At 55.7% G+C, this 14122-nt stretch overlaps 2 protein-coding genes across 2 annotated transcripts; one reads left to right on the top strand and one right to left on the bottom strand.

The window, feature by feature from the left end:
• Positions 1–714: 714 nt before the first annotated feature.
• Positions 715–6950, top strand: NCLIV_033430 (conserved hypothetical protein; the record flags this gene model as incomplete). Its single annotated transcript, XM_003883539.1, has 8 exons — positions 715–823; positions 1369–1426; positions 2273–2420; positions 2739–2893; positions 4084–4183; positions 4590–4693; positions 5413–6010; positions 6705–6950. The coding sequence occupies 8 exons, from the start codon at positions 715–717 to the stop codon at positions 6948–6950; spliced, it is 1518 nt and encodes a 505-aa protein (XP_003883588.1).
• Positions 6951–8132: 1182 nt separating this feature from the next.
• On the bottom strand, positions 8133–14122 carry NCLIV_033420 (hypothetical protein; the record flags this gene model as incomplete). Its single annotated transcript, XM_003883538.1, has 9 exons — positions 8133–8436; positions 8910–8970; positions 9527–9635; positions 10219–10567; positions 10867–10942; positions 11395–11587; positions 12221–12424; positions 13034–13123; positions 13628–14122. 9 exons carry the CDS (start codon positions 14120–14122, stop codon positions 8133–8135), a joined length of 1881 nt encoding a protein of 626 aa, XP_003883587.1.

Here is a 14122-nt window from a genome sequence, read left to right as displayed (position 1 = left end):
AACAGCAAAGGCGGGACGGAGCGAGGAGAACGACGAGGCGAAGGCAAAGAACACGTGCGAAAGGCCCACACGGGGGCGGGGCTCCACGAGCTCAGAGAGAAGTGAGGCACGCGAGAGGCGGGAAGAAGGAAAAGAAAAAGGAGAAGAAGGAAGAGAAGAAGGAAGAGAAGAAGGAAATGGAAGAGACGAAAAAGGGGGAGAAGTAGAATGAAGCGAATCGGAGGACGAGAACGATGAGACAGGAGCCAAGGGAGAAGAAATGAAAGGAAAATTCTGGGACTTGCCCCAGGAGGCTACTCTCGCGCAAGAGACGAACGTAGGCGAGGCGGCGAGAGAGAGGAAACCCGACGAAAGGTGGAGGAAAAGGAGAGGAAAGAGAGGGACAGAGGCACGGCCGAGCATGGTGAAAATAGCATGCACTCCTCGCTCTAAATGCTACGGTGGACGAGAGGCTGCCTTCGGCAGCGGCTCGCAGGGAATGACGTGGAGAATCACAAACATCCCCTGGGAAGGAGAGAGAAGAGAACGTGAGACAGCCAAGAGAAAGGGAGACAGCCAGGAGACAGCGAGACAGCCAAGAGAAAGCGAGACGAGCACCAGACGGCGAGGAAGAGAAGGAGAAACAGGACAGGGGCGTTTTACTGCTGAGCGTTCGGGTGTTTGTGCGTATACCGAGAAACGCAGCAAAAGAGAAACGTTGTGTGCGAAGGCCCGATGGTGTCTCCGGGGATTGCCGTCTCGAAGGGTGAGGAACTGCGCAGTCTCTGGTCGCCTCAGCAAGCGAGAGAGGAGCGCAAAATCGGGAAAACTCGGAGACTGCTTGGTGAGAGGAGAAGAGTTTCCTTTGAGAAGACGAGTTCGTGAAGAAAGAGGAAACGCGCATTCTCTTTCTCCCTGCCGCGCATGCAGGCTCTGAAAAAGCTGGCCGTGTTTGTCTTGCTGGCGGGGGTAAGACACGATTCTTTTTCTCGGAGAGGACAGTAGAAAAGGTGCATTCAGGAGAAACGAATGCACGTGACTGGAAGAGAAACATTCTGAGAAAATGCAGAAACATGTCTTCCACTTTTTCCGCTGAAGACAGGACAGAAAGAGGGTGGGAAGCTATGCCGCGCGAGCAGCCAAATCGTGCACTTTCAGCAAGGCCCGAGAAGGAGAGACTCACCCAAGCCTCTCTCTGAGGGATCCCCGCGGAACCATCGAGGGCAAAAGAAGTAAAGAGTGGAGACTCTGGCAAGCAGCGCGTTCAGTGACGAGAAAGCGGCTAGGAAAGATTCAGGATGAGTTCGTTGGAAGAAGAAAATCCGCATTTCGCGTTTCGTGTCGCACCGTTTTAGTGTCTCCACGGCGTGTTTGTGTCTCCGTCCTCAGCCGTCGACGTCGGGGCTGCATGCATGCACGACTCTCTTCCGGATTCTTTCGCTGCTCGGTACGTGGCCTTTGGAACAGCAGACGAGGGTGCTGAGAATTTCCATCCTCTCCCTGTTCCCATCTTAACTCTCAAAAACGTTTCCCATTCTTCTCTCTCTGTCTGTTTTTCGCGGTTCCCCGAGGTATACGTCTCTGCGCGGCTGCATGCGCGGTGGCTCTTCATTTTTGCGGCCGTTCGTTTCCCGTCGCTTCAATCTCTCCTCTCGTTCGTCTTTTCTCGCTCTCTACTGGCGCTCTTCTTGTAGTCCTTTCACCCCTCAGCGACGACGTTTGGTTCTTCCCCCTCTCCTTCCCTCCCGTCCCGTGCATGTGTTCCCGTTGTACGTACACGCTTACTCGCTTCTTCCATCACACTTGTCAGGTTCCTTCTCCATTTTCTCCTTTCGTCGCGTCCGTTTTCTTGCTGTTTCTTCTCCAGCACATCTCCGCCTCTCCAGCTTTCTTCCCTTCTTCATTCTGGCTCATCTTCTCCAGCTTTCTTCCCTTCTTCATTCTGCTTCATCGTCTCCAGCATTCTTCCTTTCTTCATTTTGCCTCATCTTCTCCAGCTTTCTTCCTTTCTTCATTTTGCCTCATCTTCTCCAGCATTCTTCCTTTCTTCACTTTGCCTCATCTTCTCCAGCTTTCTTCCTTTCTTCATTTTGCCTCATCTTCTCCAGCTTTCTTCCCTTCTTCATTTTGGGTCATCGTCTCCAGCATTCTTCCCTTCTTCATTTTGGGTCATCGTCTCCAGCATTCTTCCCTTCTTCATTTTGGGTCATCGTCTCCAGCATTCTTCCCTTCTTCATTTTGGGTCATCGTCTCCAGCATTCTTCCCTTCTTCATTTTGGGTCATCGTCTCCAGCATTCTTCCCTTCTTCATTTTGCCTCATCGTCTCCAGCTTTCTTCTTTTGGTCATTTTCCGATGAAGCGACAAGGCGGGCCATTTCCCCCTGCGCGCCGCGGTGGGGGCAGAGGCGGTCGAGGCGAAGGCGTCTCGTTTTCCGAGAAGGTGAGAAAAAGCCACAGCGCATGCATCAACTCTCGAGGCGAGAAGAGTGTTTGAAACACTACAAGCACTTTCCTCCTCCCTTTCGCTTGTCTCTCATGTCACCTGCGTTTCCTTCCTGTCTTTCCACGACTGTTTTCGCGAGTCGCCTGCTTTCCGCTGCACGCCTCGTCCTTCTCAAATCTCCCTGCATGCGCGTTCAACGCCTTATGTCCTGTGAAACATGCGGGTTCCTCTCGGGTTCTCGCTGTCTCTCCTTTCCCAATCCTTTTCCAGCGCTTGCCGTGTTTTCTCTGTGCTCCCTGGTGGCTGTCTCCTCAGCGCCGGCGCCTAAACGTGGATACCTCCGGCTGCAAGGGCGTTTTCCTGACCACCAATACCGGCGAGAGACAGGCCGTGCGCGAGTTCATGAACTTGATGAACCAGGCAAGTCCAGAGAAAGCGTCCGAAGCTTTCCTGCGACCGCGGGGAGCAGAGTGTCCTGGGAGGGAACAAAGCAAATGGAAACAAGAACCAAACATGAGAGAGGGATGGTAAGAACTCAAGCGAGGAGAGAGAGGAGAGAAAGGAAAGAAAGCAGGGGGGGATGGTAAGAAGTCAAGAGAGGAGAGAAAGGAGAGAGGGATGGTAAGAAATCAGGAGAGGAGAGAGATGAGCGAGAGGCAAGGATGTACACAAAGGCGACTGCACGAAAAAAGGGACTTCCTTTCCTCGCCGGCAGAGCTAGCGAAGACATGTGGAACTAAATCCAACGACCGCAAAAGACACACAGGCTTCGCGAAACGGTTCGATAACAAGCGGCGACGACGAGCGCACGAACTGAAGGTCTGTTAAACGAACGGGGGAGGCGAGATAGCCGAGCGAGCGAGACATTAACCATGCAGCTGAAAGACGCGGACGGCGAAGAATTGTCACCTGAATGCTCGAACAAACATTCCGCAGGAACACCGAGTAGTTGGTGCTGACCACGTGTGTTTTGTGTCTTTTTCGGCTTTCGTCTCTGCAGTTCCTCCCCGAAAACGACTCGCGGAAACCCGAAACGCATGCAGAGTCAGTACAGGTGGAGACGGCGAATAGTTTTACTTCCGGTCCCCGCTTCGATTCTGCGCTCTCTTCATGTGCTTCGCAAACCGTGTTGCTTGGGTGCCAGCGTGACGCGCCTCTGCGTGATGCTGTCGACATAGATTACATGTTCCTTTTACTCGCTTTCATTAGACATCTTGCAAGACTTGTTCACAAAGTATACATGCATCAATATATATATATATATATGTCGAAATGCGTACATGTACATTTGTGCATATGATCGTCGTTCATGTGCACGGTGGTTTGTGAAGTAATCGATGGCGTTCACACAGTGCAAGGCGGAAGGTTCGATTCGAGGGTCTGCGAAACATACATGTGAATAGCGAGCGTGCGAGACGCAGCTGGACACGCGGATTCCGAGTCGGTGGCTTTCACCCGTGCCCGGTTTTCGCGCCGCTCTAACGCCGTCCTTTCCTGCGCTTCCGCTCTTCCTCTTTTCCTAACCTAAGCGCTTTTCCTCGTGTGTGTACGCGTCTACCACCGTCTCGCGGTCTTGGTTGGCTTTCAGTCTGTCCTTTGTGGCCCTTTCCTTTGTGTCTTCCATTTTCTCTTTCGTTTCTTTTCCTTTTTTTCTCCATAGACGCGGCGCTGCAGATGAAGTCACCGAGGCGTTAGCGTCTGAACTCGCGTCGTTGCGAGAAGGCCAGAAGCGTTTCGTTCCCATGAAGGATCTCCTCAAGGTACGGCGCGCCTTTCTTCTCGTCCATCTCGTCTTTCATCTTTTCTCTTTTTTTCTCTCTTCCCTCGCGGCTGTGCGCAGTTCTCTGTCCTTCGGCTCCTCCTTTGTCTTCTTTTTCTTTTGTTTAGGATCCTGTGCAGTCGCCAATCCGCCGTTTTAGTCTGCATGCGCACTCGGGAGTTGACTCGTCTTTTTCGTCTTCCATGGCGACTGAACGTTGATGCGTTTCTCGAGCCTTTCCTTCTCGGTCTACGCGACTTCCTCTCGATGCTGCACACATGTAGGCGGAGCCATGACCCCCCTTCCCTCTTTATACCGTTCGCGTGTTCTGTCGTCGTCTTGTCAATCGCCTTATCTCTCGCGTCACTGCTCGCGTTTTTCTCGTTCCCCTGTTCGCGTTTCCGCAGGGCGCGATCTTCATTCAATTCACCCGAGAAGAAGATGTGCCATCGGTGCTTCTTCATGGGCTCATGGAGCGCGTCCTCGCGCAGCCGGGCGTCTTCTCTTGCAGGTGCGCAATCTGCCCCGTGCATGCGCAGTCCTCCCGTCCGATTTCGCTGTCGAAGCCTTGTCTTTCTGGAACACGTGGGGTTCTTCCCTCCCTCTGTTCCGTCTTTCTTCACGACCTGTGATTCCGCTCTTCGGCTGTACTCGCAATCCGTCCCCCCCGGCAGCGTCGTCTCTATCCGCGCTTGCTCTTCCTTTCTACATCTCCTTATACCTGTCCAGCAGATTCTCTGCCTCGATATCTATCTCCGTCTCAATGGTCTCTCTCTGGTTTTCGTTCACCGTTGCCTCGTGTTTTTCCTTGGCGCGCTTTCGCTGTCTCTTCTCTCCCTTCCTTCTCCGCGTCTCCCTCTTCTGTCTTCTCGCTGGTCGTCCGCCCGCGCCCATCTGTGACGCCTACGCTCCGAACGTCTCTCTGGCATGCAACACATAAAATATCTCCCCCTCAACCTGCTTCCTTTATATCGTTCTTCTGTCAGCACTCTGCTCCAGCGTTTGCTGGCGCATTTTTTCCGACTGTCTCCCTTTGTTTTCTCCGCTTTTCCACCGATCCAAAAGTCTCTTCTCGGAACCGTGTCTCGCTTTTTTTTGGCACCACCTGACGCAGCCTCTGGCCTGACGCAGCCTCTGGCCTGACGCAGCCTCTGGCCTGACGCACATGTCTCTGTACCCTCGTCATTCATTCTTCTTTGATGCGCTTTTGACTCCCACGTCTTCTTTCAGGCACATTTCGCGCATGGTCCCTGTGGACGTCACCGCCCCGCCCACGTTGGAAGGTCTTCTCTCCATCGCCCGGCCTCTGGTGGCGAAAACGATGCCTCATTCCCGCGCATCTGAGCGCGTTGATTCTGGCGAGAACGCGAAGGCACTCTCCAGCGGCGAGACGCCATCTGGAGAGAAATCGACGGAGAAGGAAGGAACGGCAGACGGCGGAGACAGAAAAGCGGCGACGCAGAAGGCAGCCGGAGAGGCCGCTTCAAACGATAGGGAGGAAGGGAAGACAGCCGCTGAGGGCGGCGACAGGTGTGCAGAGCCTGAAGCATCTACTCGGAAGAATACGGAGGGAAGGGAGCAAAGCGGAGGGAGTGCGGAAGGTGCTAGCGAGGCGAAAGAGGGACAACCGACCGGAAAGGACCAAGCCACAGGAGACAATGCAGAGCCAACCAAGACAGTCTCCACCTGGTCGTGTCAGTACACCAGCAGGAGCTTCGATACAGTGAAGAAGCAAGCTGTCCTCGACCTCCTTGCTGACGAAGTTGGACCCGCCTACAAGGTCAACATCAGAGAATCGGAGTTCTCTATCGTCGTCGAATGTAACCCGGTACGCGAGGCGACGAAAACGTCATTTGGTTCTCCGGTTCCCTCCATAGATAAACCTCCAGAGCTCTCCTCACTCTCACTCTATCTGTCAATGTATATATATATATATATATTTATGTATATATATATATATATATATATACTCATGCATACATGCATCTGGGTATATATGTGCAAATCGGTGCTGCTACACCTCCACGTATCTGTATAGACATGGGCACGACCGTAGAGGCGTGTGCACATATGTACATGAGTAGATGAATGAATATGTAGCAGTGTTTCCGTGCACGTTTACACGACAGTGTGGAGGAGCGAAGCGCGGCGGGGAGGCAGGAGGGCTTTTGAAGATCCGTGAGGAATCTGACTGGCGTAGGGTTCGCTTGTCGACCTTCAAAACGGTCACTTGGATGTGCTCTCCCTTAGGAAGCGAAACTCGTCAATATACCGCCTGCACTTTGCACGTGCATTCTGTAGATATATGTATATATATATATATATATATATACATATGTGTATCTTTCTCTAGTGAAGGGTATTTGGAGCCATGCGTTTGCATGTGAGAAGACAGGGCAATAAGCATGTGACGACGAAAGAAGCAGCGGCGAAAATGGAGATGGCGGCCGATGGAGAGGCGAGCACTGTTTGTTTTGGTGTCTGATCACGTGATGCGAGTCTCGGACGCGGATGTGTGTCAGATCTTCTGCGGGGTCTCGATCGTCCGCGACTACGGGAAGTTCTTCCGGTACAACTTACATCGCTGCTGCCACTCCGACCAAGAGAAGGACACTCAGAGCAGCCGTTCCGATCCGCCCCGTGAGGAGCTCGATTCCTCTTCGGATGCTCAGAACGCGGCGCCTTCCGGCTCTCTGGATTCTGCGCATGCAGTCGCGGGGCCCGAGGCTTTTGAGGGCCCCGGCGCGGCCGGCGAGCAGAAGAACTGAGAAGCGACCGCGACGCAAAGGCAGGCGATGGGCGCACTGTGGGGCGGACATCTCCCTAGAGTGGACGGAGACGGGGAACCAGAGACTGTCAACGATCGGAAAGAAGCAAACGGGAGATAGGATGAATCGGCTCAGGAACGGTGTGTGCGCAAAACGACACCGGCAATACCTGGGACTTGACGAGTTACGGGGTATGTCGCTGTCTACAAGAGCGCGCTCGTTGTGCACTCGACTATTTACTTGCAAACCTTAGTGCATATCAGTGTGTGCAGAACGTCATCGGTTTGAGTCAGGTGCATTCGGACTTCTCGACGTTTGTCCAAATGAATCTGCTTCCACAAATGCTGGGACATAGATGCCTGGGTGCTCGTGGAAGCTGCATTGAGGGGATTTCACTGATCGGATCAGAGTGTGGAGGCTCTGCATCGGAGCGCCCCTCGCTCGGTCCTCGCGATTCTTCGTCGGCATCACGCTCTCTCTCCCTCAAAACTCATGTTCGGCTGTCCCCGGATCTGCATGCAACGCGCCTGTTTCGCCCGTCTGTTTCTTCTTCCCATCTCGGAACAGAGCGCGGTCTTGGTACACCCTGCTGGCCAGGGCTACGCCTGTGCGTCGTTCAGCCTCAGAGACTCTCCTGCCTACGACTGTCTTAATACTTTTGTCTCGCCTCCTCACGCATTTTGCCGCCTCTCCCGTTCCCTCTTCCTTGTCTCTTTCCTCTCCCTCTCGTGTATCCGGTGTGTGTCGACTGGACCAGCTGCGTGGCCGAGCTCACCGCGAAGAAGGCGTGGGCACCTGAGCTCGCGAGAGCGTTTTAGGACGAGCCTTGCGACACACGCACCACCCCCGTTCGGAGTGGCAAAACAAATTCAGAAATGCATGCATCAATCGCGAGAATGCGCAGATCTTGAAAGCTTTCCCCTACCCCAGAAATTCACACAGACACAAAGCCTCCCCAAACACATATCTGCACCCACAATCATTTATATATATACATATGTATATATATGTATATATATATATATATGTATATATATATATGTATATATATATATATATACATATATATATATATATATATTTACATATATGCGCGTATGGGAATGTGGCGATTCGTGAGGAGGGCTCTGACCCAATCGTGCTCCACATGAAGCGAAGTGATGCCAAGAAGAGAACGAAAAGTTAGTTTCCCTCGGAAGCGAGAAGCAAGTGTACGGGGTGTACAGCGAGGGATTGGAGGTCGACGAGAACGAGAGTCGAGGTTTTCGCGAAACTTGGAATGCAGAGCAGGAGCGGTCCTTCGCTGTCTTCGGCCTCGTCGACGTCCATCGCTTTCTCTGCCCCGTCCGCCGAGGTCGTCTGGACGTTTCGCGTGATTTTCTGCAAGCGCTCGAAGCTCAGAGCCTCGTGGTTCGCTGAGAAGTAGACGTGGTGGTAATCAGGAGGGGCAATGCAGCATGGGTCTTCCCTAACAAACGGGTACAGGCTGGCAGGACAGGCACACCGCAGACGAGGACGAGACAGCCCGTAAGGGACAGGAAACGACGCTGTGCACGCCGCCCCTCGCCTGGGTAAGCGGAGGACAGCAGCGACCGGCACACGACGCAGGCACACACACAGTGTCGCCGAGAAAACGAGCAAAAAGGGTGGACGAGAAAACGCGTGGCGCCGCGGCGCGAAACGGCTGCGTGATTTGTAGCGAGAGATCAGAAACCCGCGAGGAGATGACCTCGAGAGATGATGGAAGACGCCATCGAAGAAGGTGGAAGCATGAAGGGCACAGTCGCGCCGATGGGCGTTCTCCCGGGCGAAACGAAAAGAGAAAAGACTAATGTTCCTGTGTCTCTCCAGAACTAGCTGAGTGCTTGTACGATACTTGCATCAATGCATTACCAATTACGGTGTGTAGCATTTCCTACGCTCCTTAACATCACAGCTACGATGCCCTCCAGCACTTACGACAGCGAATCCGGCGCTGTAGGGGCGAGGCACCGGCCTTCGGCGCAGAGTCTCAGAGCCTCTGAAAACCATTCGAACAACGCAGGCACGCTTCATGCATCTCAAAACAAGCATACATGTAGCTTTGCGTGCTCAGCCTCGTTTCCGCGATTTTCCGCAGCTCTCATCAAGCCAGCTGCGTCGAGTCTGCAGTGTCTTTTCTCTCCTGTGGCTAGGGGCAACTGCTTCTTTCCGCAAGTCTTGTATCCGCCCTAAAAAGTCCTTCTCATCCTCTCGAATTGCCTTACACCCTTCTCTTTCTTTTTCTTCCCGTGTCTTCTCCACAGGCATTTTTCTTCCTTTTGCCGTTCCGAACTTCTGCTGCCCTATCTCCTGGGTTGGTCTGTGATCCAACTGCCTATCTTTTGTTCTCCCGCCCCTTCTCGTCCCATCTCGCCCCTTCGCTTTCCGTCTCGTTGCATCCTCCGGACGCCTGCAGAGGCGCGCGACTTCTCAGGGAATGCGGCAAGGCGGTAACACTTCCATCGCTGGGATCAGGGATTTTCCACCAGCTTTCTCTCCCGAGCACAAGCGAGGAGGGGAGACTCGTGACTTCTCGTCTCCCTGCAGCTGCTCACCGAGAGGGCTCAAATCGGAGAAGGCGCACACGTTGGAAACGGGCTGGCCAGAGGAGCCTATGAAACGAATCTGGAAAGGCAGGAAAAAGGCGCACCACGCGACGACGACCTGATCGACATAGACCGAGGAAAGCACCGCTGGGGAAAGCGCCGGCACTGCCGCAGGAGACGCGAGAAGAACGAAACAGGGAAAGCAGCTGACGCAAAGGCGCCTGTGTCTGAGAGGACACGCCTCGCGAGTTGCACTCGGTGCGCCGTGCTGGAAAGGAAACAGTCGGAAACCGAATCTTTGCCGGTGTGCTTCAGCCGAACCCAAGAGCCAGCTGAAGACGCACAGGGCCCAACAACGCGTGTCGGAGACGACACACACATTTCAGGATTTCCACACGAGGCAAGCGGGTGATCTAGTGCCGCACGCGTTGGGCTACATGGTGTCTCGGCTGCAAGGCGGAGACGTCCAGTGTCCGGCGAATACCGCAAGGAACCGAATCTGGCCTTTATCTACATGTCCGCCCGCCTCCGGCAGACTGTGCGCGCACAGCCTTGTTTGAGTCTCTGTGCACAAAACAACGTCTCGAAAGGTCGCGTTGCCGTCCATGCACAGAGGCAGGATCGTCGCGGTTTGCTCGCAGGGGGGGACCGCGCGCCTCGCTGGGGCAGTCGGATCCACCGCGCTGAAGGCCCACGCGCACCTTGTCGAGAGAAAAAGCATGCGGATTGGAGACGCCGCGAATGCTGCCGTAGGTGCGGCTGATGGGGAGGAGAGCTGCGTGCAGCGGCTGTTGCGGCAGCGAGTAGGTTGTCGGGTCTCCACTTCCTGGCATGAGATCGATGGGAATGGAGGATGCCAGCTGCGAGAGGAAGACGTCAGCTTCCTGCAAGGTCGCCTTCACAGACGCGTGCGTCGCCGAGGCCTGCTTGAGGGGCGAAGACGACAGAGCCGGCGGGACCGTCGCGGGGGGTTTTCGCACGGCAGACAGCGCGTTCCCTGCAATGATGAGGCGAACCACTCTGGAGGCCAAGCGGCACTTGAAGGGGCCTCTACGAGCATCAAACGCGACAGGCAGGAGGGGGTACGGGGAGGGGTAAAGGATGCAGAGACACACGCGCGGAAGTCGCGGAAGCTGGAGACACGACGAGGCAGCAGGCGCCGCAGGGGGACGCGCACGAGGGTGAGGGGAAGGGAGAAACGAAAGAGACGGCCCGGAAGCACGAGGGAACGAAAAGGCACAAGAGGCGAGAAAACGACAGAAAGACTGGAAGAGACGGCGAGAACGAGGGACGTTAAGAGTGAGGCTGAGAGAGAGGCAGAGAGACAGACAGACTCGTTTGCGACCCACCCAAAAGCGCCGAGAAGGAAATCGCGAAGAAGCTGCAGCGGCGCGGGATCGCCTGTTTCGTCGCCAATCCGCAAGTCTGAGAGATTCGCGAAAAAGCGCGAGGCAGAATGTCGAGGCGAGAGCAGCGGAAAGAAATGGAGACACAAAAGAGACAGCGCGCGGAAAGAAGCGAAGAGGCAAGCGACAACGGAGTACCCAGTCCGCACGGCTATACAAAACAATTATGACAGGGGAGAGGACCGGTGGCAGACGAGACCCGGGGGAAAGGTCGGAGAGAGCGAAAAGGCCGAGAAGCGCGACACCACGTGGGCAAAATCAGCACAGACATGCTTCGCTCGCCTGCCTTTTCCCCTAGAGGAGCGCGTGGCACAAGAATCACTCACGCACATGCAGAGGTCGGACGGGCTTTGTAAAACCCAGCAGGCAAACTGCATGCGCGGCGGCGGCGCGAAGCACATTCGGGAGAGCGACAATGGCGAAGACATTCTAGCCGTCGAAGGGGGAGAAGGCTGGCAAGGACAGACGTACCCGAGACGAAGGCAACGAATTTCGAATCGAGGTCAACATCTCCAAGAGCGCCGTCTGGAAGCGCGAGGCGAGCCGGTGTCTCCGCCGGGGGGACGCGACGAGGCAGAGGAGGGACTGGCGGGGCGCCTCCCAGACAGAAGTCCTGAACGAGAAATCGGCCGTTGTCGGTCGCAACGCCCCGGACGGCGACGATCTGAAGAGGAGCAGAGAGACAGGAGACAAGGAAAATCCACTCCACAGCGCAGGCTATGTGGGCCGAGCACGGCGACGCAGAGCTGTGCGCGTTAAGGGCCGATGTCGTGTCATGCGAAAACATTTTCGGCAGCACAGAATCGGTTCCTTCTAACACAGCATGCGGCGAAACGAGAGAGGCGCGAGGGTGTTTGACCCCCACAGCAAAGGAAAGAGGGCCAAGAGACAGCTACACTCGGCCCTGACCCGGCCCCCGCCCGGTCGGGGACCGAAAAGGAAAAAACATCTGTTCTGCGAACGATGTGGCGGCGAATCGGGATCGCCGACCTTTTCTCTCGCACGGGATTCGCGGCAGTCTGCTGGACTCGAGGGGAAGGCAACCAGACCTCGACCCGACTGGATATGCAAAACATGTGGCAAATCGAACGAAACGAAAGCGAAAGGAAAGGGACAAGACAGAGAGTTTCACGTAACGTGAGGACGCGCGAAACGGGGACGCGCCTCGATGTGTGCAGACAGACACGTTTGAAGTCAAACAACGGCGGGAAGAGGCGTCGAGGATGGTAGGATAGCGACCCGCCACCTTTAGAGCGATCGACAGGGAGGCTGATTGACAAGGAAACGTAGAGCTCACCAGTCCTGTGACCACTCCATTGACGCGAAGCTGATGGCCTTCCGTCTCTTCTCGAGCGTCACCCTCTGCGTGTGTCTCCTCGGCCGTCTCTTCGTCCGCGTCAGACGAAGCAGGGGGAGCGGCGTCGACGACGAGACGCACGCGGGCAGTCTGATCCTCGAGAAACAGCGAATCTGAGTCAGACAGAAAGCTGTTCGGCGTAACCTGTTGAGCACCAAAAGCGCAGCGAAGTCGCGAACAGCTGTGAGGGGAAAACGCGACAGGCTTCCAGGCTGCAGCGACAGCCCACAGAAGCAGCTTTCGGGGGAGACGTAGACATCCCCAGGAGTCTCTCACGTGAAAATGGGTTTGAGTGGGGAGTTGGAAATCCAAACGCGTCTCAGACTTCTGTGCGGGAGGAGTGGAGGAAAGAGGTCAAAAGCTGTGGTGGAGGGCGCAAGCGCGCACTGGCGGCGAAACCGGCACTGGCGAGGATTCGCGGCTGCAACCTTCTAGGGCAACATCCCTGCGGCCTCGAACGGCGGTTGCTGTACAAAAGAGTGCGCAACTGCGTCTTTTCGAGCCACAGTCCGGAAGAGCACTCTGCGTGTTTCAGCACGACGGACGACAAAAGACGAGAGCGACGGAAAGAGGGCGCCGGGCCTTTGCGAGGGAAAGCGGAACCGAACGCCGTGGGTCAAGCACCCAGCGGAACGAAGGAACCGTGGGTGTCCGAGAGAAGAGGCCTTTTTTGTCATGACATCAGACGGCGCGAGGAGCACGAGTCGGCGCGCTAGAGACAGCGCAGGCCAGAGCGTGCGCAGCAACGCGTACCTGAACCTGAATGTCGTCGAGATACTCCTTCAGAGCAGAAGGCTTGAGAACCATGTCCTTGAACAACGTCCCGACGATAACGCACTGTTGCTGAAGACAGAGACACAGCACCACGCATGCGCGCGCGGCACTTGGGGAGGGGACAGCCGCAGCCTCTCTGTTCCCGACACGACGCCTCTGAGAAAGGCGAAACAAGGGAATCCCACTGAGCGCGAGCTCGCCGGTGCGCGCGGTGCGGCAGCGTGAGAGGAGCGAGAAAAACGTTGGAGCGAAGGAAGGAATGCATGCAGACGCCGTTCGAGGCGAGGACGCCTTCTGTTTGCACACGACCGAAACGCCTGACCCCTCGACCGGTGCAGACGAACACAGAGGTGGAGCGTCGACACAGAGACAGCCGGGTTTTTCGAATCGAAAACGCTGGCCGCTGCCCCTTCCACAGACACGGGCTCTTCAGCTTGGTTTTCGCCCCCCCCCCCCCAAATCCACGATGAGCGTCGAAACGGCCAGCGATGTGCGCGCAACCATCCACGCAGACCTCCTCGGGCCTCGTGGGTCCCCGTCCTGTGGCGTGGACCGCCCACAGCGTTTTCTTACCCCTGTTTGGACGTCGCGAATGCACGGGTGAATGCACACGCCCGGCCATCGGGACTCTGCTTGCTTGAAGAGTGTGTCGGAGAGAGCGGCGAGTCGGGAGTAGTAGACAGCACTGTATTGTTGTTGATATTTTCTGGGGCGAACAACAAAGCGTTCAGAGCCTCGGTCTTCGTAGTCGGCCGCAGCGCGGAAGAACCCGCCAGGCATGGCTTTCAGAGTTCTCTTTGAAGTGGAGTCTGAGTCGCGCCCATCGCACGGCTCTTCTCCGTCCATCGAAGCCTCGGCAACTCCCTGCCGTCCACGCTTCCGTAGACTTTCCGCCTCTTGAGAGGCCTCGCCGTTGGCCTGAAAGCGGCGCCAGCCTCTGCGTAGCTCTTCGAGGTCTTCAGGGGTCAGCGAGGTTTCTGCTTCCAGCCGTGCAAGAAGCGAGACATCTGAGGCATGCGCTTCTCCTGCGCCTGCCGCAGGCGGCCCCAGGACGCCGCTTGACTCCAT

This window comes from Neospora caninum, chromosome VIII (assembly GCF_000208865.1).
Source record: "Neospora caninum Liverpool complete genome, chromosome VIII".
NCBI classification, from domain to species: Eukaryota; Apicomplexa; class Conoidasida; order Eucoccidiorida; family Sarcocystidae; genus Neospora; species Neospora caninum.
Note: the sequence above shows the minus strand (reverse complement) of the source record. Positions and strands in the feature narration are given on the sequence as shown.